Source organism: Pipistrellus kuhlii, unplaced genomic scaffold (genome assembly GCF_014108245.1).
Source record: "Pipistrellus kuhlii isolate mPipKuh1 unplaced genomic scaffold, mPipKuh1.p scaffold_m20_p_1, whole genome shotgun sequence".
NCBI lineage: Eukaryota > Metazoa > Chordata > Mammalia > Chiroptera > Vespertilionidae > Pipistrellus > Pipistrellus kuhlii.
The window spans coordinates 44,153,747-44,178,093 of NW_023425404.1; the positions used below are offsets into that span (position 1 = coordinate 44,153,747).

Below are 24,347 nucleotides of genomic sequence, written 5' to 3' on the forward strand. Positions count from 1 at the left end.
GAAACAAAGGACGCAAAGCCCAACTCTGCCTGGCAGGCTTAACCCAGCCAGAGGCCCCTGGGCCCAGCGCCGCCCATTCCACCGACACCCAATCCCCGCCAATGAGAACCCACGGGCGGGCTTTGCCCGCCGCGGGAACGGATAAGCGCCCACAGGCTCAGGTTCCCGGCGCTCTCCCGAAAACTAGGTCACGGAACGGAGGGAGCCTTGTGGCGAGTCTTTGCGACACTGTCGCGCTGCGTTGGCTCAGTGCCGTAAAGAAGCCGCGGTGCCGTCGTCCGCCGCCGAGGCAACGGCAGCTGCGCCGCGGCAATGGCGGATATGGAGGACCTCTTCGGGAGCGACGCCGACAGCGATGCGGAGCGTAAAGGTGGGGTTCCCTGGGCTCCGCGGGAGGGGCGCGCGGCGGGCCGTCCGCGGCCAGATGCAGGCCGCCGTCCTGTTCCGGGTCTGCGGACGCCGCGACGCTGCGTGCGAAGAGGGTCGCGTTCCCTCCGCTCCTGCCTCAGCGCCCCCTGCGCTCCGGGCGGTGCCAGCCTCCCGGCGCGGTGCCAGCTTCCCCCCAGCGGGCGGGGGCGGAGGGGCGCACGCCGAGTGTGCGCCTCGAGGTGCCTGGAGTCCGTGCAGCATGCGGTGCCTGGGGAGCGTGTGGAGCGAACGGGGCGCGGGGCAGGGGGTGGAGGCACGAAGCCCTGGGGTCCTGCGCTGAGCTGTCTTGCACCGGTCCGCGCGGAGGAAGGGCTGCTGGTGAACGAATGCAACTTGGGTGTTCAGGAGCGGGAGGGATGGGTGGTGGGCGAATTTACAGAGGGACTGGTGGTGCCCTCTGGAATGGAACCAGACAGACCATGGTGTGGTGGTGGTGGTGGTGGTGGGGGTTGGAGATCAGTGGGTGAAGAGGCTGGGGGGGGGGGGCGGGGGGGAAGATACACTGGCTTTGGGGAGAGAACGTGTGCTCAGAGCCGGTGCAGAAGCTAGCATTTCTGGGGTTTCTGGTATTGGATGGTGGAGCATATGGGGTGTGTGTTTGGAGAGGAGAGATGAAGGATTCGTTGATGGAATGAATGAATGGATGTTTCCGACGTATGGAAGTAATTTCTGGCACAAGGACTGTGGATATTTGAGTTTGAAAGACGATTAGGAGTTACTGTATTTGAAGTGAGAAGGGGCTCAAGACCAAGTTCAGAAAATTCTTGCAACCCTCCAAGCTCAAAGTAACGTTATCTACATTTTTCCCTAAGCAAAGTGCATAAGTGTGTGTGTGTGTGTTTCCCCCTAGAACTCCCATCAGTTTATTCACATTTTTAGAAATCTCCCAGGAAATTCTCACCTGGAAGGTGAGTCTGGAAATATAGTCCTAGATGTTACCTATCTATAGAGCCCTATATGTGCCACTACCTTTGCAAGGGCAGTTTTTTCACTTTCTTGATCATGTGAAAACTGCACAACAGTTTTTTATTTTGAGGAAGTCCAAGGTATTTTTTCTTTTGTTGCTCATATGTCCTCCATTTTTGAAGTATAGTTTTGCTGTATATATGATTCTTGGTTGACAGTCTTTTTCTTTCAGCACTTTGAATCTGCTTTCTGGTTTCCATGCTTTCTGTTGAGAAAAAGCTGTTATTGAAAATCCCTTGAGTGGGACAAGTTGCTTCACTTTTTAGCTTTCGGGATGCTTTCTTTGTCTTTGTCATCACAGTTGAAAATGATGTGTCTAGGTGTTCTCTTTAACTTTATGCTGTTTGGCATTCATTGAGCTTTTTGGATATGTAGGTTGATGGTGGTTGTGGGTTTTTTTGTTTGTTTTTGTTTTTGTTTTTTTACCAAATGTTGGAAGTTTTCAATCATCATTTCTTCAAATATTTCTTCTGATCTTTTTTTCTGGGACTCCCATTGTGTATATGTTGGTACATTTGATGGTATCCCACAAGTCTTTTAGATTTATTTTTCTTTGTTTTTCTGTTCCTTATACAGGATAATCTTAATGAACTTGTCTTCAAATTTGCTGATTTTTTTTTCTTCTTCCTTCTCACATTGCTATGTAGCCTTTTAGCGAAATTTTCATTTCAGTTATCGTACTTTTCAACTTCAGAATTTCTATGTTGTTTTTTTAAATAATATCTGTCTTTTATTGATTTTGGGGGTTTTTAATATATTTTTATTGATTTCAGAAAGAAAGGCAGAGGGAGAGAGAGATAGAAACAATAATGATGAGAGAGAATCCTTGATTGGCTGCCTCTCACAGCCCTGCACTGGGGACCGAGCCCACAACCTGGACATGTAACCTGACTGGGAAGCGAACTGTAACCCTCCTAGTTCATAGTTCGACACTCAACCACTGAGCCTTACCGGCTGGGTTTTATTGATACTTTTTATTTGGCAAGATATCATTTTCTTTGTCTGGGCTTCTTCAGAGACAGTTTGTAACCTTTTTTCTTTCTTTTTTTTTCTTTTTTTTTCTTCATATGTATGTATGGGCCACATACTTTTTTGTCTCTTGGCATGCTTTATAATTTTTTGTTGATTTTTAAAAAAATATGTTTTATTGATTTTGTACAGAGAGGAAGGGAGAGAGATAGAGAGTTGGAAACATCGATGAGAGAGAGTCATCGATCAGCTGCCTCTTGCACATCCCCCACTGGGGATGTGCCCGCAACCAAGGTACATGCCCTTCACCGGAATCAAACCCGGGACCTTTCAGTCCCCAAGCCGACGCTCTATCCACTGAGCCAAACCGATCTCGGCTATAATTTTTTGTTGATAATTAGGCTCTTTGAATATTATATGATGTGACAACTCATGAAAACATATTCTTCCACCTTCCTAGGATTTGTTGTTGCTATTTGTCACAGTAATTATTGTTTAGTCTTTTGAACTAATTTTGTAAAGTCTATTCAAGTTTTTTGTTCATTTTTATTTTTTTATTTTTTTAAAATATATTTTATTGATTTTTTTATAGAGAGGAAGGGAGAGAGATAGAGAGTTAGAAACATCGATGAGAGAGAGTCATCGATCAGCTGCCTCTTGCACACCCCTACTGGGGATATGCCCACAACCAAGGTACATGCCCTTGACCGGAATCGAACCCGGGACCCTTCAGTCCCCAAGCCGACGCTCTATCCATTGAGCCAAACTGGTTTCGGCTTTTTGTTCATTTTTAAATTGGGTTGTCTGCAGTCTTCGTTGTGTGTGGCCAATGAAATCTGTGTCCCGTTATCTTAGTGGTCAGCTAGTGATTGGACAGAGATTTCCTTAAATTCCTAGAACCCTCCCCTCCCCCCAGTAAAAGAAACCTCCCAGTCTTTACAGATCAGCTCTGCGTATATGCTGGGGCATGCTTTCAACATTCAAACAGGCAGTTTACAGCCTGTCCTTGCCTTTATTTTCTGCTTGTGTGGAGCCTGAGGTCAGTCAGCAGTGAGAGCTTAGGGCTTTCTCAGTTCTCTTCTGAGCATGTGCACAGCCCTAAGCATGTGTTCTTCCTTGATCTCTAGGAATAGGTGGGAACTTTTAAAAGCTCTTACTTCCCATATTACGTCATTCCCCAGCCTTCCCTACGAAGCTTTTTGGTTTGTTTTTAACAAACATTCCCAAGTAGCTGCCTCAACACTGAGAAAGTTCCATGTTGGTTGAGATACTAGTAAAGTCAAGCCCTTTGAGCCAGCCCTTCAGTGATTTGTTAGGCATCAAAACTAACTACCACGATTCTCTTTAAATGAGGTCACTTCTGCTCCTTCCAGTGGTGGTGAGTGCGCCAGAAATTCAGGCTGTTACCTTCAAGTGATCTGGGGAGTAGCTGGCAGAGAGTGGTGGGTGGGGGGTAGCAGGCGTAAAACTCCACAATGTTCTCTTTTCTCTCTAAAAATCCAGCTGGTTTTTCTCTTGTTAATCCTCACCCAAGGATATTTTCCATTGATTTTTAAAGAGTGGAAGGAAGAGGGAGAGACACAGAGAAAGAAACATTGATGTGAGAGAGACACATTGATTGGTTGCTTCCCACACTCGCCCTGACTAGAGCCAGGGATCAAGCCTTCAACAGACTTACGTGCTCTGGGTCGGAATCAAACCCAGGATCTTTCAGTCCTCGGGCCAGTGCTCTGTCACTGAGCTAAACGGGCTAGGGCCAGCTGGATTTTTTTGTTAAGGATTCTCCTGGTTGCTGCAACTTTTGGTTAGTTTCCAGAGTACCAAGAAAATTGATACTAACAGTTTTTAACAAGTGTTTTCATTACTTTTATGTTGTGATGGGCTTTTGATGTTCCTTACTCTGCCTTTCTTTTTGCTGACATCACCCAGTGTTTATATGATTCCATAGATTCTGATTCTGGATCAGACTCGGACTCTGATCAAGAGAATGCAGCATCTGGCAGTAATGCCTCTGGAAGTGAAAGTGACCAGGATGAAAGAGGTGATTCAGGAAAACCAAGTAATAAAGAACTGTTTGGAGATGACAGTGAAGATGAGGGAGCTTCTCGTCAGAGCGGGAGTGACAACCACTCTGAAAGGTCAGACAATAGATCAGAACCTTCTGAGCATTCTGACCGAGAAGACAATGACCCTTCAGATGTCGATCAGCATAGTGGATCAGAAGCTCATAACGATGATGAAGATGAAGGTCATGGGTCAGATGGAGGGAGCCATCACTCAGAAGCAGAAGGTTCTGAAAAAGCACATTCGGACGATGAAAAATGGGACAGAGAAGATAAAAGCGACCAGTCGGATGATGAAAAGATACAGAATTCCGATGATGAGGAGAGGGCACAAGGATCTGATGAAGAGAAGCTGCAGAATTCTGACGATGATGAGAAAATGCAGAACACAGATGATGAGGACAGGCCTCAGCTTTCAGATGATGAGAGGCAACTGTCGGAGGAGGAGAAGGCTAATTCTGATGACGAGCATCCAGCAGCTTCTGATAATGAGGATGAGAAACAGAATTCCGATGATGATGAACGGCCCCAGCTGTCGGATGAGGAGAAAATGCAGAATTCTGACGACGAAAGGCCACAGGTCTCAGACGAAGAACGCAGGCATTCAGATGATGAAGAAGAACAGGACCGTAAGTCAGGTAATTCATTTATGAGAATCAAAATGGGTTAATAGAAGCATTCGATGCAGGTGCATCCCATTTATTCTTTTCGCAGTGTCATCTTTAGTACCCTGTTTTTTCCTCTCCTTTCCCTTCAGCCTTTTCTAATTTTATACATTTTGCTTTTTAAAAATTTCCCTAATCTTTGCATTATTTCTAACCCCCTTCCATTTGTTAATTGATGCTATGTCAGGAAGAAAAAAATTTAAAGAGGACAGTCTTAGAGAAGGATGTGTGGAGTGAGATTAATTATAAAATGAATAGAGGTGGTTCCACGTCTATGGGTAACCGAAGAGCCTGCCTCCGGTGAGAATAGATTTGCTTGGTGGGAAAAAAACATTATCATTGAAACATCCCCATAGCGTAGCTGTACTGAGGTGTGAACAACATGTTCTGGCTCAGGTTTTTAAATCCAAAATTTGATCGTCCAGAGATAATCAGGTTCCAAGTTTACTCAAACTAATTAAATTCACAAGAAAATTAAATTGCAAAATTGTTTCAAGAGGATCAATTATTTCTCTTATCATTGTATTCTTCCCTTGGGGAAATCTACATTGGATGCCGGTTTATAATAATTAGGAGGTTGCCTGGAGAACATAACATCCAGAAAATGGATAAACAGCTGGATGGTCTCCTTGAACTGTAATAGCTTGAAGCATGCTTTCTGACCCTAGGGAGATGTGCTTACGTCAGAACACTCATTCCCTAAAGAATACTGGAAACATGCAGGTGACCTTTGGCTCTGGACCCCCTTTTATAATAGTTGTTTGCATTATCTTTAACACAATCTTTATATAGAATATCTTTTTTAATGTAGCGATCTTATTTATTTTTTGTATTACTAAAATTCGCCTTGATTAGGTTAAAAGTCTTCCAGAAGTTATATCTGGATTGTTTCATTTTTGTAGGTGATTGATTATAACTACATATTAGTCCTATTTCCTTAGCTTAAACATTAGGGGAGGTGGATTTTTCTCCTGTAATAGATACCTCACAGGATAGTTTTCAAGAACACATTTTGGCATTATTTAGAAAAAGAGGTCAGAAGATTTCCAGAGAAGGATATAGGCCTATATAGACTATATATAGTAACTAGTTCTAGGTAAAGTTATTTTTACTATTATCAGAATCATTGAGGCTCATGTTGTACTTCTCAAATAAAAGAAAACTAACCTAAGACTAGAGTCATAGTAGGGAATCTTGTAGTAGCTGGTCATTCTGCTTAATGAACTAGCTTCTACAGTGGTTCAGTTTTTTTAAGTTTACAATTAGGTAAACAATTATATCATATAGATAAGTGATGTGTTCATCTCTTCCATTGCAATATTTTTACTTTTTTTTTTATTGATTTTTTTTACAGAGAGGAAAGGAGAGGGATAGAGAGCTAGAAACATTGATGAGAGAGAAACATCGACCAGCTGCCTCCTGAACACCCCCCCGGGGTTGTGCCCACAATGGTTGTACATGCCCTTGACTGGAATCGAACACAGGACCCTTCAGTCCACAGACTGACACTCTATCCACTGAGCCAAACCGATTTTGGCTACCTTTTTTTTTTTTTTTTTTAAATCTCTAATGAGTTACAGATATTTTAACCATAAGTTTCAATACTACTTTTCTCATTCTGCCAAGTTTTTCTGTTTACAGAAACCAATGTTTATTACCTTTATTTTTTAATTACAGTAAGTTGATTTTTGTATATGTATGTACAGTCTTTCAATGTTAACGCATGTATAGATTTGTGTAACCACCACCACCAGAGTCAAGATACAGAACAGTTTTGTCACCCTAGAAGATTCCCTCATATTATCCCTTTGTAAACACATTCTTTCCTCACCTCTGACCCTGACAAAACTGGTCTGTTTTTCACTAAGGTTTTGTCTTTTTGAGATTGCTATCATTTAAATGGAATCATATAGACGTCTTTCTTTCATTTAGACTTCTTGCAGTTAGCATAATGCATTTGAGATTCATCCAAATTGTTTCATGAATCAATAGTTCCTTCTTAGTCAATACTGAGTAGCTTTCTGTAGTGTGGGTGCACCCTTACAATGTTTATCCTCCATGTTGCTTTTAAAACACAAAATTCAGATCTGTGAAATATGACTGTGATTATGCAGAACGTCTAATTTTACTCTTACAGAATCTGCACGAGGCAGTGATAGTGAAGATGAAGTTTTGCGAATGAAACGCAAGAATGCAATTGCATCGGATTCAGAAGCGGATAGTGACACAGAGGTACCAAAAGGTACTTCAATTACTTTTTTTTTTTTTTTTTAATATGTTGACTTCCATTCCTCTTTTTGCATTTAACTATAGTACACGCCCAACCCTGGGCGTTTACCCCAAACTGCAAGACCCACAGAAAGAATGTGGATACACTCAGTGTACACAGGGAAATTGTACAGATATTGGAAACCTATTTCTTCGTTTATAATTAGAGTGAATCTGTTAGGGGCTGAGGCTCTGGTTCAGGTGGAGGCAGCAGTGTTCATTCTTCAGTTTGAATGACAGTTCCAGGACAGTGTGTTCTTAAATTCTTACCAGGTTAATATCAAATGAAGAACCTGGTTCTTTGAGCTATGGATTAGATGAAGAGTTCATGAAAACCCAGTATTAGATAAGGTAGATTTGTTATAAGGATAAAATTCTCTGCATTCATCTCTATGGATGACCTTGTTTCAAATAGCAAATTATTATGCAATAAAGATGTTAGTGTAAAAGCTATAGCAAACAATTTTGATTGCACACAACTATTATTCTGCTGAATGGTAATTATGCATTAATGTTAGCTTACATAAGTTATTATAAGTAATATAACTAAAGCAAACATTTAGAGTGTCAATTAGAAAAGGCGAGCTGAAGAGAACAAGAATAGCATGCTCTTTGATCTATAACTAACTATTGGTTATATGCATAGATTTTGAAATTAGATGATTCAAGTTAGAGTCTTGCTAGCTCTACTTTCCAAATATATGATTTTGTTCAGATTAATTACTACACTTCAGTTTTCTGTAAAAGGGAGATGATGCTAACCATCTTACAGGGTTGTTGGTAGAATTAGATATTCATTCTTTCATTTTGTTCATAATTATTGAGAATCTCCTGTATTTCAGTACTGTTCTAGGCACTGGAGATATATCAATGATCAAAACAGATAAAGACCTCATGGGTGGACCTCCATTCACACCTTAGAATCACCATATTTTACAGTTTGTCCAAACCATTAGAATGGTAGTGTATATTCTGTGGGTTTGGACAAATGTATAATGACATGTATCCATCATTAGGGTATCACATAGAGTAATTTTACTTCTCTAGAAATCTATTTTGCTCTGCATATTCCTCCCTTCCTCCCTACTAACTCCTGGCAGTCACTGATCTGTTACTGTCTCCATAGTTTTGCTTTTTCCAGAATGTATAGTTGGGATCATATAGTGTGTAGCATTTTATTTATTTATTTTTTAAAATATATTTTATTGATTTTTTATAGAGAGGAAGAGAGAGGGATAGAGAGTTAGAAACATTGATGAGAGAGAAACATCGATCAGCTGCCTCCTGCACACCCCCCCACCAGGGATGTGCCTGCAACCAAGGTACATGCCCTTGACCGGAATCGAACCTGGGACCTTTCAGTCCTCAGGCTGACGCTCTATCCACTGAGCCAAACCAGTCCCGGCATGTGTAGCATTTTAAAATTGACTTCTTTCACTTAGTGATATGCATTTAAATTTCCTCTATACCTTTACATGGCTTGATAGCGGGGTTTTTTTTGTTTGTTTGTTTGTTTTGTTTTGTTTTGTTTTAAGCTCTGAATAATATTTCATTGTTTGGAAGTACTAGTTTATCCATTTACTACAGAAAGACATCTTGCTTGCTTCTAAGTTTTGGCAATTATGAGTAAAGCTGCTATAAATACTGGTATGTATGTGCAGATTTTTGTGTGGACATAAGTTTGCAGCTTCTTTAAGTAAAAATACTTAAAGAAGAGCACAATTGCCAGAGCATTTGGTAAGAGTATGTTTAGTTCTGTAAGAAACCACAAACTCTCTTCCAAAGTGACTGCACCATTTTGTATTCCCACCAGTAAAGAATGAGTGTTCCTGTTGCTTCGCATTTTGCCAGCATTAGTTGTTGTCATTGTGCTGGATTTTGGCCATTCTAATAGGTTGCCTCTCCTTTTTCAGTCTTCCACTTTGTCTCAATAACTCACAGGTTTATTTTAGACTGTGTAATTATCAATAATTATAACACTTCTCCTTTTTTAAATGTTTTTATTGATTTTAGAGAGAGGAAGGGAGAGGGAGAGAAACATCAATGTGAGAGAGAAACATTAATTGATCAGTTGCCCCCCTATATACCTTGACCAGGGATTGAACCTGCAACCTGGGTGTGTGCCCGGACTAGGAATTGAACCGGTGCACAGGACGATGCCCAGCCAACTGACCCACACTTGCCAGGACTAGAACACTTCTTATGATCTCGATTTCAAACAATCCACTTTTTGACCACCTTCCTATCTTTTTTTCATCCCTTCTACTGTCCCACCTTGATTTATTGGTTTATTACAGATTATTATTGTTGTTTTTGCCTATATGTAGGTGAAGTTCTGCTTATGAGGAGGAGGATCTGGGTAGACATGGACCTATAATACTAAAATTTGAGAGAGTATGGAGAGAATAGGCTGCAATGGGCTGTTTAAGCCCCAATTTTTTTTTTTTTTAAATCAATCTTTATTGTTCATATTATTACAAAGGTTCCTCATTTCTTCCCCCCTCCACCAGGTTCCCACCCCACCCTCCGCCCCCTCCCCATCCCCCATTGTCCTCATCCATAGGTGCACAGTTTATGTTCAGTCTCTTCCTCCCTCCCTTTTCCTGATAGTAAATCCCTTTTCAGATAGTAAATCAGTTACTTAGCATTTTCTCATATCAATAATACCTCCACATGCCCAAAGATACACTTCACACAAAAGACATTTCCAAATAGGTCAACCAGCCTCATCCAGGCCCCACCCAAGGCACTCACAGATCAACACCCCAGCGCTATACTAACTCAACACATCCTCATCTAAGCCTTCATCACTTGATTCAGCAGACCCTCAAGTTCTCGCAAAAGTTTCCAGCCATGTCTGAGTGGCAGCCGTGGGGCAGGGGCAGGCGAGGAGCAAGCTGTTCCAGGCCAGGCTGCTCCGGGCCTGGCCTCTGTTGCTCTGGTTCGTTCCACAACCAGCTGCTCCGGGTCTGGTCACTGCCGCTCCCGACCTAGTTGCTCTGGACTTGGCTGCTGCTGCTCTGGGCCTGGCCGCACCTGACCCGGCTGCTCTGGGCCCGGCTGCTCCAGGCCCGGCTGTTCCGGGCCTGTAAGCCCAAAATTTGAGTATATAGATTATAGAAGAATATGTGGGCTCCTGGGTTTAAAGGAAAGTAGAACAGGATGCAATAAATGAAGGGTGAAAGAGGTGCCTTTCTCTCAAGTTGCCCCCTTTCCTCTCCATAGCCACTCTGGAGAGCCAGGCTCAGAATAGTGTTTGGGTGGTTTCCTAGTGTGGTCCAGACCTTGGGAATATGTTGAAGTGATAGCTTTGAGGAGTCTTTGTTATGGTTATTAATACTGCACATTTTCCCTCCTTTATTCAAGATAACAGTGGAACCATGGATCTCTTCGGTGGTGCAGATGATATATCTTCAGGGAGTGATGGAGAAGATAAACCACCTACTCCAGGACAGCCCATTGTAAGTAAAGTTACCAATGTGCACTGGGCCTTTATTCAAAGCTAACAAAAAGTTTCTGAGGCTAAGGGTCTCTCTTACACCAAGAAGAGGAAGTTGATAACTGAACTATGGTATGAAGATACAATGAACAGATGACTTTCTTGAAAGATAGAAACATCAGTGATGAGAGAGAATCATTGATTGCCAGCCTCCTCCATGCCCCACACTGGGGATCGAGCCCACAACCCGGCAAGTATCCTGACTGGGAATCGAACCCTGACCTTCTGGTTCATAGGTCAATGGGCAGTCACCGAACCATGCCAGCCAGACAGGGAACTCTTGGTTTTAAGTGGGAGTAGAAGTAACTACACTGGCACATACACTGGGATACTATTCGGCAATAAAAAAAGATTGAATTGTTAATACTTGCAAAAGGTTGGATGACGTTCCAGGGAAATATGCTGAATGAAAAGAAAAAAGATTACATGCTGCGTGATTCCACTTATGTAACATTCTTGAAATGACAAAAATTATAGAAATGGAGAAGAAATTAATGGTTGTTTGAGGTTAAGGAGGGATGAGGACAAGAATGAAGTGGTTGTGTCTGTAAAGGGCAATGTGAATCTTTGTGGTATGGAAGTGATCTGACTCTATTAGGGTCATTCTCTTGGTTATATTGTGCTGTAGTTTTGCAAGATGTTACTTTAGGGAACTAGGCAAAAGAAAAGAAAGAAAGAACTGCCCAGCATGAGGTTGGTGCCATGTTGTGAGAGACTATACTGTAAGGACCATTGTTTTAAATGTTTTTCTTGTCCATGCCAAGAAGTGTAGTGTGCTGTGTTGATAATATCTGATCTTAATAGAGTGATTTCATATTGAAGTGTTGATTAGTTTTACACTGTTGGTGAGTATGTAGAGGATTAATTACAAAACATACTTTCTTATATTGATGCTTCTAAACTGATCTTGTTTCCCATGAGGTTTTTGGGGGGCTGAGTGGGTAGGAATGGTGATTGAGGGCTGCTTTAGCCCTAATGTTGATGTCTCAGTAGGCTTCTTGCCTACTAAGTAATTAAAGTGTGGAAATTGAGCAAGACCCATTACTAAGAACCCATAAAACTCTAAAATTCTATGCTTTTTTTTTTTAAACTAGGATGAAAATGGATTGCCTCAGGATCAACAGGAGGAGGAACCAATTCCTGAGACCAGAATAGAAGTAGAAATACCAAAAGTAAACACTGATTTAGGAAACGACTTGTATTTTGTTAAGCTGCCCAACTTTCTCAGTGTAGAGCCCAGGTAAGGGGATCAGTATTTCTAGATGTTGGATAGAAATATGTGGAATGTTGATATTTTTCTTACTTTACATGAGTTGACTAATCACAAAATGGAAGACTGGTCATACCCTGTTTCCCTGAAAATAAGACAGTGTCTTATATTAATTTTTTCTCCCAAAGTTGCGCTAGGTCTTATTTTCAAGGGATGTCTTATCTTTCCATGCGCTAGGTCTTATTTTCGGAGGATGTCTTATTTTCGGGGAAACACGGTAGATCTCTGAAGAAATAAATGAAGCATATTCTGTGACAGAAAAAGTATAGACTATAACATCAGTAAAGGAGACTGTTAATGCTCATAATTATTTTTAGCAGTTTGATACTTAGTAATTAATAGACAACATAAGCTTTGGGTGTTTTTGGCTAGTATAGCTCTATAAATGCTGAAATTGAAAGTAGTGAAATTTGCTAGAGAAATGGCAAATGTCCACTGTAGCAGCCATTGCAGATAGAGAAAACCTAATGGTTTTGACAGTTTAATTAGTGTTTGTGGGTATTATTTACTAATAACATGCAAGTTCTTATGCAATTTAATCTTTTCTCCCCAAGCAAAATGATATGGAAAATTAGAGCACATACAGCCTATTCCCTAAAGACTTATATAAGAATAAAGAATATTTTGAAAATTTAGCCTTGCTCAACTTTATTTCCAGCAAGCTATATCCACACCAAATTTCAAGAAAGTGAAATAATTTGAATACTTCTAGAAGTTGAACATGAAGATATTTGATCATTATAAATTTCAATTATATTAGGATTTTTTAGTATATTAGTATGTTAGGTATGTTATTATAAAACAGTGATAATATTCTTTACAAAGTATGATTAATAGTTTATTTAAAAAACAATTTGTAGGCCTTTTGATCCTCAATATTATGAAGATGAATTTGAAGATGAGGAAATGCTGGATGAAGAAGGTCGAACCAGGTTAAAACTAAAGGTACTGTTCTATGTTTACTCTTTTTTTCTTTAATTAAAGTAAAACTTGGAGACACTAACTTGAGACTTGAGCTTTTGAAAATGATTTTTATATTTCCTGTTTTATCAACAAATAAGTTGTATTCCTTTTCAGATTTAAGAAAAGTGTTTTTATTTTAAGAGGAAGGAAGAGGGAGAAAGAAATAGAAACACCAATGATGAGAGAGAATAATTGATTGGCTGCCTTCTGCACGCTCCCTACTGGGAATTGAGGCGTGTGCCCTTGACCAGACTTGAACCTGGGACCTTCAGTCTGTAGGCAGATGCTCTATCCACTGAGTCAAACCAAGTAGGGCTCAGATTATTTTTTAGGAAGAAAATATATAGCTTTTGCTCTATAAATGTGTCACTTTTCTTGCTGTTATACTTTTTTGGTGCTTTTAAATAATCATTAGCTATTTCCTTTATAATACGTAGTACTATAGTTTGGTGTTTTAAAACAATTATTTCTATATGTACTGTGGGTTAAGTTGCAGCAATTTCCTTCAAGAGGAAATTATTACTCAGCCCTGCTGGTGTAGCTTAATGGTTGAGCATTAACCCCTGAACCAGGAGGTTACAGTTTGATTCCCGTCAGGGCACATGTCCTGGTTGTGGGCTTGATCTCTGGTAGGGGGCGGACAGGAGGCAGCTAATCCATGATTCTCATCATTGATGTTTCTTTCTCTCCCTCTCCCTTTCTCTCTCTGAACTTAATTTAAAAATAAAGAGGAAATTCTTCAGGCTCTTTGATCTATGGATAAACAAATCTTATACAAAAGAAGAATTTGTTACTTGTACCAACACTTCTCCTTATGACTTTCTTTGTATTCTTCTGATTGCTCTTAGGAGAGATTTTTATTGTACTAAGTTCCTGTTAATGCTTCTCTCTGATACCTCTATCCAAGGAGGGCCTGTAACCTTCCTTTCCTCAGGGGGATGTAGATAAAGCAGATGCTTCAGAGCTGAGTTGTACCAAAGAACAAGAAGCAGTTGCACTCATACTAAAACGGGGAGCTATGCATTTTAAATTCTTCAATCTGAAGGGTTTCCTGTAAATACTTTCTTATTGTGCCTGGTGTTAGAATGCTAAGAAACTTCTTAGAATAAGGGGGGTGAATTTTTAGAATTCCACCCCTTCAAGTCTGATAGAGTCACAAGTATCTAAGAAACTTTGATATAAAATCATTTCTGTCCAACATGCATGGGCTTCCAAAGCTTTTCAGTGAAATTTTACCACTCCTCCTTGGTAATGGCAATGCAAATCAAATAAGAAAATGGAGGTAAACGGGTAACAATAACAGAATTAATAGGTATAGTGCTTAACTGTAGTGCTTAAAGTGTTTTTTGTTCTTTGCTGTTCTTTTCCTGCCTCTTCCCAACTCCCAATAGCCCATCTGTTAATATTTTTCCTTGAAACATGTATGTATATCTGTTTTTTATGCCTGTTTTAGTGCCTCTGGCATTATTCTACTGATTTTCATTTTTTCCATCATTTATATAAATTAATGTGGTAGTTCCTTACTTGTTTACTTTTTGCTGTTTTTTGAATTTTGTCTTTATATCATGATGCATCAATAAATGCATCAATATATCTATTATGTTTTTAGGTCATGTATACCAGTCACTAATATAAGCACCAAAGCTTAGAAATATTTTCTCTAAAACCTTGCTGCTTAGAGTACAAAATGTTTTTGTTTTTTTTTGTTTTTTTTCAGAATAAAAAAAATATCTTAAAATAGCACCCATGTGAATTTTTACATTGATTAGCAATAGAACTTAACAATAATCTGGTGTAAAAAACAAACAACAACAAAAAACACAACATCAAACATGTCAAATAGAAAGGTAAGAAATTAATACAAAGTAGAACAAAATAACATTTAAAAAGCAACCATTCCATAGAAAATAAAACAAGTGTACAGCATGTTGAGTAAGATGCTTTGCAGAGTTGATGAAATAAAATCTATTGAACTTCACCCCGTGATCAGAGAAGCACAATTTTTGGGGTGCACGCTGCCTTGTGGGGGACAGTCTTCCCATGAAGCAGAAGGCCTTTCTTTCTTTTTTTTTTTTGTTTAAATAAATTTTTATTCATATTATTACAAATGTTCCTTTCCCCCCCTTCTCACCCCACCCTCTGCCCTTTCCCCACCCCCCATTGTCCTCATCCATAGGTGCACTGTTTATGTTCAGTTAGAGTACAAAATGTTGGTGTATAACAGACTACTGTCTTTTAAAACCTCAGCATGTTTCCTGAATGATATTCTTGAGACTAGGCTGACCGTTCTTAGAGGCACTTGGTGGTGTAATTAATTCTTTAATGAACAAGGAACTGGGCTCAGTTTATGTACCTATCTCGGTGAGGTCCATCATCATCATCATCATCATCATCATTATTGTTATTATTTGGATTACCTTATATAATAAAAGGATTTCTCAAAATAGCTTCTTAGTTAATGATGTGTTTGCATATTTATAGGTGGCTAACTGATTTTGTATGAGAGGGAAGGAATGAATAGTGATAGATTATTTTGTTTCCTTTATTGAGAAAATTTCAAATGTATTCAGATCTAGTGAAAACTGTATTAGAAACTCTCATGTGCCCATCACTCACTTCAATGCTTGTCAAGTTGGACAATCTTGTTACATCTCTATTCCCACCCCATTGTACCCTGATTGTTTTGAAACAAATTTCAGAATGGCATCATATATAATTCATGCATATTATTTGAGTTCTTTAATCAGCCAGCCTCATGGTTGCTTATTTATTTAATGAGGAACAAGAAGAAAAGGGGGAAATCTAGGAGGGGACCACTAGAAGCCAGTTGCAGAGATAGTCACGTATAGCAGAATGGAGACCCAGGAATTCTAAGTGGAAATGGGAGCAGCTGCTTTTAGGATTGATGGAGGGGAATCGCCATAGGGAAGCATACGTCGGCTTCAGTGTTGGCTTCTCCTTGCTGCCGTCTTAACTCACATTCTCTTTATCCTGGAGGGCACCCTCTTCTAAGTCTTCACCGTCACTCTAGTGTAGGGGTGTCGAACTCAATCAGAGAAGGGGCCAAAATCTAAAATCCAGCCTAAATCGCGGGCCGAATGGTTTACTGAACAGTCATAAACTGTCATTGTGATGGAAACGCAGCGGAGTGCAGTGATGACAGCGCGGTGCGGGCCACATTGCAAGGCCTGGCGGGACGGATTTGGCCCGCGGGCCTTGTGTTTGACACATGTGCTCTAGTGGGTTCCCAGGGTGCAGCAGTGACAGACGACATGCATTTAGTGTATGGCATCTTCCCAGGCGTCCTCCTGGGTTTTTAATTGCACTAACAGTGGCTTTCATTTTAGGAAACTCTGGAATGTTTTTCAGAACTGCCTGGTATTTCCCCTCCATGCAGCTAAGATAAAGTTAGACTATAAATCTGCTCAATGCTGGGGTTTTGATTTTCAGAGGTTGCTTCTTTTTTCTTACCCATAAGCAGGGAGCCTCCTTATCTCCCTAGGCCAGTAGGCGTGGTGCTTTGGTCACACATTTACAGGGTTTTTAGTCCTGTAAGAGATCCTGCTTTATGTGGGGATTTGCTTCAAGCCTTATCTCCTGTCCTGGAGCTCTTACTGTGTCTTCACACCTCCCCGGGCTACCACAGCTTAAGCGTCTGCTCAGATGCTCCGGCACTCGGCTCACACAGTGACTCCAGCACTAGGAACTCAGAAATCCACTTAAGCGTATTTTTGTTGTTAATTTATTCAACATCTGTAGGTTATTAAGAAAAAAAAAGGGCTTTAATGTTTTATGTTATTAGCTATGCATGCTTATTCCATAGTTATGTGTTTCTTGAGGAAAAAAGCATAAACTACAGTGTTCTAAGGCACTTGTATTTTAAAACAGGTAGAAAATACTATACGATGGAGGATACGACGAGATGAAGAAGGAAATGAAATTAAAGAAAGCAACGCTCGGATAGTCAAGTGGACAGATGGAAGGTGAGTGCATATGCCCAAAGAGTATTGAAATAAATACCCAGAGTGTGGCTAGGAAGGACCAAGTTTTGGAATAAGACCTTATTTTGGGGCCACTTGGGGTGGGGCCCCTTAGTCTGGCCTGCACCCTCTCACAATCTGGGAGCCCTCGGGGGCGCGGGCCTAAGCCGACAGTCAAACGTCCTTAGCGCTGCTGCAGAGTTGGGAGAGGCTGTCGCCACCGCTGCCGCACTCGCCAGCTGTGAGTCTGGCTTCTGGCTGAGCGACACTCCCCCTGTGGGAGCGTCTGCCCCCTGGTGGTCAGTGCACGTCATACCAACCTGGCTGTTCTGCCGTTTGGTCGATTTACATATTAGCCTTTTATTACATAAGATTTCCATTGCTTAGTCCTTGGCATTTAACAGAGGTAGGTACACTAGCTTCCCCTCCCCCGTGTCTCCTCCCCACCCCCATTGCACCTGCTTGCTGTAAGTGGGCAGTTTAAAAAAACAACCTCTCACTGGGAAGGTAGTAGAGGCTGGGTAGATGTCACAGCCTATTTTACTTTGAGGTAGGCGGTTTTTCACGTCCTGGCTTTATTCTTTTCTTCTGGCTTCTGTGTAAGGAGAGAAAGCAGCAGCTGAATCACATTTTAAGGGAAGTAAAATGGTAGGCTGAAAGCTGTATGGCTTTTAATATGTGAAGGGTTCCTTCTTTTCAGCATGTCTCTGCATCTGGGCAATGAGGTGTTTGATGTTTACAAAGCTCCACTGCAAGGCGATCACAACCATCTTTTTATAAGACAAGGGACTGGCCTGCAGGGACAAGCCGTCTTTAAAACCAAACTCACATTCAGGTAACTATTCTTATCAATGGACTATTTGTTACAGTAAAGCAGTGAAATAATAGATATTGTTCAAATGTCCGACTTCCAATTGACATAATCTCACGGTGCAGTTTTCCAAAGAGCAAGATCTGGTTTCCAGCTCTCTGGGTTCAAAGGCTGTTCTGCCTAGTGCACCAAAGTCGCTGATTCACAGGGAACCAAGCTTACAGGAGATTGTTATGTAAACCAGAATGCCACCTTTTTAGTTCAAGTGGTTACTATAACTGCCAAGAGGCCAATAATACTTACTAGTCATTGTGACTCTTCTTTTTAGTAAATGGATCTGGGAGGCTGATAAGTAGAGGTTTGAGTGTGCATGCGGTCAGGAAAGGCGATGAGTTGGTGGGTGTGAAGGCTGTGTCATCCTGTTCCTTTGGCTGCTGCACCCAATGCCACTTCAGGGATGTTCCCCCAAGCAGCCCAGAACACAGGTCAGCTGCTGAGGGCTTTCCCCTTCCTTAGACCGTGTAGACACTACAACAAAATATTTTCTCTTTGTTTCCTTGATTTTATTTTATTTTTTTTCTTTCTCTTTTAAAATACTATGTTTTATTGATTTTTTACAGAGAGGAAGGGAGAGAGATAGAGAGCCAGAAACGTCAATGAGAGAGAAACATCGACCAGCTGCCTCCTGCACAGCCCCCACCGGGGATGCGCCCGCAACCAACGTACATGCCCCTGACCGGAATCGAACCTGGGACCTTTCAGTCCACATACCGACGCTCTACCACTGAGCCAAACCAGCCTCGGCTTATTTTTTTTATAAATATATTTTATTGATTTTTTTACAGAGAGGAAGAGAGAGAGACAGAGTTAGAAACATCAATGAGAGAGAATCATCGATCAGCTGCCTCTTGCACATCCCCTACTGGGGATGTGCCCGCAACCAAGGTACATGCCCTTGACCGGAATTGAACCTGGGACCCTTCAGTCCGCAAACCGACACTCTATCCACTGAGCCAAACCGGTTTCAGCTGTTTCCTTGATTTTAAATAGATCATCCTCCTTGGGTAATGCTTATGTTTAAAAGGCACAATAATCTTAAAAAAAAAAAAATATATATATATATATATATATATATATATATATATTTCAGAGAGGAAGGGAAAGGGAGAGAGAAAGAGAAACATCAGCCGAGACCGGTTTGGCTCAATGGATAGAGCATCGGCTTGGGGACTGAAGGGTCCCGGGTTCGATTCTGGTCAAGGGCATGTACCTTGGTTGCGGGCATATCCCCGGTAGGGGTTGTGCAAGAGGCAGCTGATCAATGTTTCTAGCTCTCTATCTCCCTTCCTCTCTGTACAAAATCAATAAAATATAAAATAAAAAAAAGAAAGAGAAACATCAATGATGAGAGAATCATTGTTCGGCTACCTCCTCCTGCATGCCCCGACTGGGGATCAAGCTTGCAACCCTGGCATGTTCCCTTTTCTGAAATCAAACCTGGGACCCTTCAGTTTGCAGGCCGATGTTTGATCCACTGAGCCAAACTGGCTGGGACAGTGGTCGGCAAACTCATTAGTCAACAGAGCCAAATATCAACTGTACAGCGATTGAAATTTCTCTTGAGAGCCTAATTTTTTAAACTTAAACTTCTTCTAATGCCACTTCTTCAAAATAGACGCCCAGGCCATGATATTTTGTGGAAGAGCCACACCAAGGGGCCAAAGAGCCGCATGTGGCTCGAGAGCCGCAGTTTGCCAACCATGGGGCTAGGGTAGGGCACAATAATGTTGGTTATGCTTAGCTTTTTGAGAATTGTAATTGTCAAGAGTATAGGCTTTGGAATTAGATAAACTTGTATTTGAGTCCTATTTCCACTTGTGTGACTTTATGCAATTTTCTCAACCTTGCTTAGTTTCAGTTTTCTAATATATAAAATTAACAATTTTTCATAGAGTAGCTGCGACAGTGAATTCATACAACATGTAAAGCACAACCACTGTGCCTGGCACTTAGTATTCAGTGCTGCCTGAGCCTGTGCACATACTGCTGTAGGGGGGAGGGGGAGGGGTCCATCTTTGTAAGCCTTTTTATCCCAGCTTTCCGTTTTTTACTTTGCCTGCGAGATAAAAGTGTTTCAGTGAGCTGTTGAATGAAGAAAGATAAAAATCTGCCAGCCCACTATATTCAGTTTAGTGTCCCTGCCTTTTTTTTCTAGGGACTAAGAAATGGTCGCTGGCCTTTTGTTTTTGTGATGTTGATATGACTGGCTCACAAATGTATATGGTAAATATTGAGATTTTTATTTCCTGCAGACCTCACTCTACAGACAGTGCCACACACAGAAAGATGACCCTGTCACTTGCGGATAGATGTTCAAAGACCCAGAAGATTAGAATCCTACCGATGGCTGGTCGAGATCCTGAGTGCCAGCGCACGGAGATGATTAAGGTGTGTTTGCTAAGCTTATTCTGGGATTTTTGATATTGAAAATAGCATTTCCCAAAACGTTTATTAATCACCTCTTGTTGACCCACCTCTCTTCCTTCCAGCTGGCATGAGCAGGGGGCTGGATTCTTGTCTTAGGCATTTTCCAAACAGTGGGTGAATGGCAGTCGGAAAACAGACCTGGTGACTGAAAGGACCTGAACTCTGCAGATACTTTCAAGCATGATTAGATCACCCGTGTCTGTTAGAGACCATGACAGAAGTCATTGGAAGTGTTAGAGACTTAGTCTAAAACAGAATAAAAGTAGGACAGAAAGGGCCTAGAGGAGAATCGGGCAGAGTAGATGTGGTTTTTAAGGGGCATTTGTAACATTCTACCTTACAGGTTTTCAAAGCCGACACAGGTGTCACTTGGCACAAATTCAGCGGTGGGTGGTGTGTGTCTGTATTGACGCCATGGGCCCTTGTGCAGCGCTCGCTCTGAGGAGTTGGAGGCCGCGGTACAGTCTCCCCTGACCCTGTTGGGTCCCAGCTGTTGCCCTGCCTGCTGCATGGGATTTCATTCCTCTGCAGCAGGGCACATGGAGGCGCTGGTTCCTCAGTGTCTTTCTTAGTATCTCCACTGTCAGGCTCTGCTGGAGGTGTGGCCCCGAGTCTCAGCTTTTTACTCCCGGTATTTCGTTCGCAGAGGCAGTAAATCAGATTCCGTAACAGTGCCTAACCCAAGCCCTCTATGTCCCCAGCTTCCATGGACATGCACAAGGAACCCAGCTAGCTCGTTCTTATTCCCTGTCTTGCTGACAGTGTTCTTTTTGTTTTGTTTTGTTTTGGTTTTGTTGTTAATCCTCACCTGAGGATATTTTTTTCCCATTGATTTTTTGAGAGTGAAAAGGAAGGAGTAGGAGGAGAGAGAAAGAGAGAGACAGAGAAACATCAGTGTGAGAGAGACACATCAACTGGTTGCCTCCCACGTGTGCCCCCTGGATTCATGTCCTGAGCATTTGCCAAACAATGGCTGACTGGGGCCAGGGATTGGACTCGCAACCGAAGTACAAGCCCTGGGCCGGGAATTAAACCCAGGACTCCTCTGTCAGCAGGCCAATGCTCTATCCACGGGCCAGGGCCTGCTGACGGTACAGCCACGTTCTACTTAATGAAATAATTTGCTACATAGAAAGTCTAGCAACAGAATTAGAGTTGTATGCAGTAACATAGAACAGTTAAATGAGAGAAATGCCAGATCATCCTTGACCTCTCGTCCCTGTCTGTGTCTTGTGACCCCCAACATGTGGGATGCCAGGCAGATGAAGGGGGTGAAGGCTCTACTTTGGGGCTCAGGGACCGGGCCCTGCCTGCAGGTTCTCATCCTGAGTCGGGAGCTGAGGGGCCCAGACAGGAATATCTGGGTTCTGTGGTGGTTGGGTGGAGCCTGGCCCAGTCAGGTGTCTGTCTCTTGGGAACAGAAATGGCCTCCCTCAGGCACCAGCTGGGCATGGTGACATGGCTCAGCTGGCCGCTGCTCTCTGGGCTCAGATTGGCAACACAGGGGACCTGGCGGCTCCCAAGGCTGTGCCTGTGCCAGTTCTGACCGGACGGGGTGAGGGGCCATCTGCCTCTTCACCCTTGTGTGGCCTTCATGCCTTAGAACTGAACAAGGCGATCGCTGTGTGTGGTAACAGGTGTGGCTTGGAGAGCTCTGCACTCTGAAGACATGGGGAATGGTGCTAACCTGAGCTAGGCATTTCATGTTCTTTATAGTAAAGGTAGTTTCAAGGGCTCTACACTGGCTCATTTTTTTAAGTTGAGTGGTTATGTGCTTCTTTACAGAAAGAAGAAGAGCGTTTAAGGGCTTCTATTCGTAGGGAGTCTCAGCAGCGCCGAATGAGAGAGAAGCAGCACCAGCGGGGCCTGAGCGCTAGTTACCTAGAACCTGATCGATACGACGAGGAAGAGGAAGGCGAGGAGTCCATCAGCTTGGCTGCCATTAAGAACCGATACAAAGGGGGCATTCGAGGTGAGTTTGTGCGGAAACTTCATTTCAGGGTTCAGAAATTTATCTTTGCATTGGGCATACTCTGAATATCCGTTCACTGGACATTTTATTTTTAAGGGTTGGTATACTTCAAGGTTTAAAGAACTACTCAGTGCAGAATTCTTTCAGGTGAGCTTGACAGAGTAGAAACTGCTGTAGCTCTCACCTGCAGACTTTTGCTCCCTCAATTTCTGCTTTTCTGGTTTGAAAGTTTGCCAATTCTATTTGGAACTTTTCTCAACTTTTTAAAAATATATATTTTTATTGATTCCAGAGAAAAAGGGAGAGGGAGAGAGAGAGAGAGAATAATTGATTGCTGACTCCTGCACATCCCCCACTGGGGTTCAAGCCCACAACCCAGGCATGTGCCCTGACTGGGAATCGAACCCTGACCTCCTGGTTCATAGGTTGACACTTAACCACTGAGCAACGCCAGCCAGGCCTCAACTTTCTTTAAATTACTAATTGAGAATCAAGAAGTTACATTCAAGAAATTCATAGTGATTCCTTTCACAGTTCTTTTTTTGCATATTTTCTTCTTTCACAAATACCAATCATTTAAAATGTCAACATCTATTCTGCACCTGCTGAATCCCAGGCAAACACTCAGTCGCTTTGCATGCATCCTGTTTGGTCCTCAGCACATAGTTGGTAAGTGGAGAGTTCTTGAGCCGGGTCACTGACTCCGGAGGCAATGCCTCTGTCACAATACTGCACTCCGGTGGCCCGCAGCTGGTAGGAAGATCCTGCTGAAGAGCAGACTGAACCTGAAGGTCAGAGACGTGGCCTGGACTCCGGATCCTGCTTGCTCTAATCTCCGTTCTGCCACTTTTTAGTTGGATGACTTCTGCAAAGTTATAATACCTCCCTTCTGTTACCTAATTATGAAAAACAACCTATGAATAGTAGTGCTTACACCATGAGGTTGTTTTGAGAATTGAAGGATATGGTACATGTAAAGTACTTCACCCAGTGCCTGGCACATCACAAGTACTAAATAAATATTGCCTAAAACTGCTGTTCTTGCTTGTACTACTCAGCTTTGAGCAAGTGACTTCACATCTGAATAGTGGGTACCACATCTGTAAAATGAGGCTTTAATCCTCCAAATTAGCTGTTAGAGCTTCAGGAGTGACTGTGCAATATAAGGGGTACTGTGGGTGAGTGCATCCTCATTTGTCCCTGTTGAGTGATATATTTTAAGAATAGCTAGATCTCCCCTCTTTGATATCCTATAAAACCTCTCGCTTCCTCGCAGTGATTGCGTTTGTTTTGGTGTGCTTTGATCCTTCCTTCCTGCCTATGATTTAGTTCTGATCTGTGGTACAGGGACCTTTTATTTTTTTGTTAATGCTAAATTCCTATAGAAAACATCAGTTATGGAAATAACCACATAAAACCAAAATAAACACAAAAAATTGAGGTTGCTTTTAGGGAGAGAGTTATATAGTACTAGAGGCCTGGTGCATGAATTCGTGCATGGGTGGGGTCCAGCTGACCCAGCCGGGGACAGGGAGGAAGGGATGCAGGAGGTTGGCTGGTTGGCCCCGCCCCCGAATGGGGTATTGGGGGCCAATTGAGGAAGGGGCAGGCTTGGGGGAGGGGCCCCAGGTGGTTGGGCGCCAGTCCCACCCCCATTCGGGGTGTTGGGGGCTGATGGTGGCCCAGATCAGGCTGGTTGGCTTCTGCAATGCGTGTCATAGCCACCAGTCATTCAGGTTGTTCCGCCGTTCTGGTCACTGGGCTTTTATATAGAGAGATTCAATTCACTAGAGTTTTAAAACCTATCAGACCAGCTCATTAGCATTCAGTTCTATCCAATAGTCAGATAGGTAGGGAGTGGGGAGAAGGGAAGGCTTTAGGTTCTGAGGCAAGAGGGTTGGTCTGAAGCAGGTTGCTGTTATCCCACCAAGGTCCACCTCTGCGGGACATCAGAGATCACCTCTCATCTACACCTCCTTTTGAAATGTCTACCTGGCAACCAAAG

General features: G+C 42.3%; 1 protein-coding gene across 2 annotated transcripts in view; it reads left to right on the forward strand.

Moving 5' to 3' along the window:
- The first annotated feature begins 200 nt into the window (after positions 1-200).
- The window catches only part of LEO1 (LEO1 homolog, Paf1/RNA polymerase II complex component), a 28,799-nt gene continuing 4,652 nt past the window's right edge, over positions 201-24,347 (forward strand). Inside the window, exons 1-10 of one of the 2 annotated variants that reach the window (XM_036441855.2) lie at positions 201-370; positions 4,313-5,065; positions 7,230-7,334; positions 10,727-10,821; positions 11,954-12,099; positions 12,990-13,074; positions 16,981-17,075; positions 17,773-17,907; positions 20,196-20,331; positions 22,156-22,342. In XM_036441855.2, coding sequence (XP_036297748.1) covers positions 313-370; positions 4,313-5,065; positions 7,230-7,334; positions 10,727-10,821; positions 11,954-12,099; positions 12,990-13,074; positions 16,981-17,075; positions 17,773-17,907; positions 20,196-20,331; positions 22,156-22,342 — 1,795 coding nt within the window. In that variant the 5' untranslated portion in view covers positions 201-312. Of the gene's footprint in view, positions 371-4,293; positions 5,066-7,229; positions 7,335-10,726; positions 10,822-11,953; positions 12,100-12,989; positions 13,075-16,980; positions 17,076-17,772; positions 17,908-20,195; positions 20,332-22,155; positions 22,343-24,347 lie in introns of both variants that reach the window. The other variant, XM_036441865.2, reaches the window with a different exon arrangement.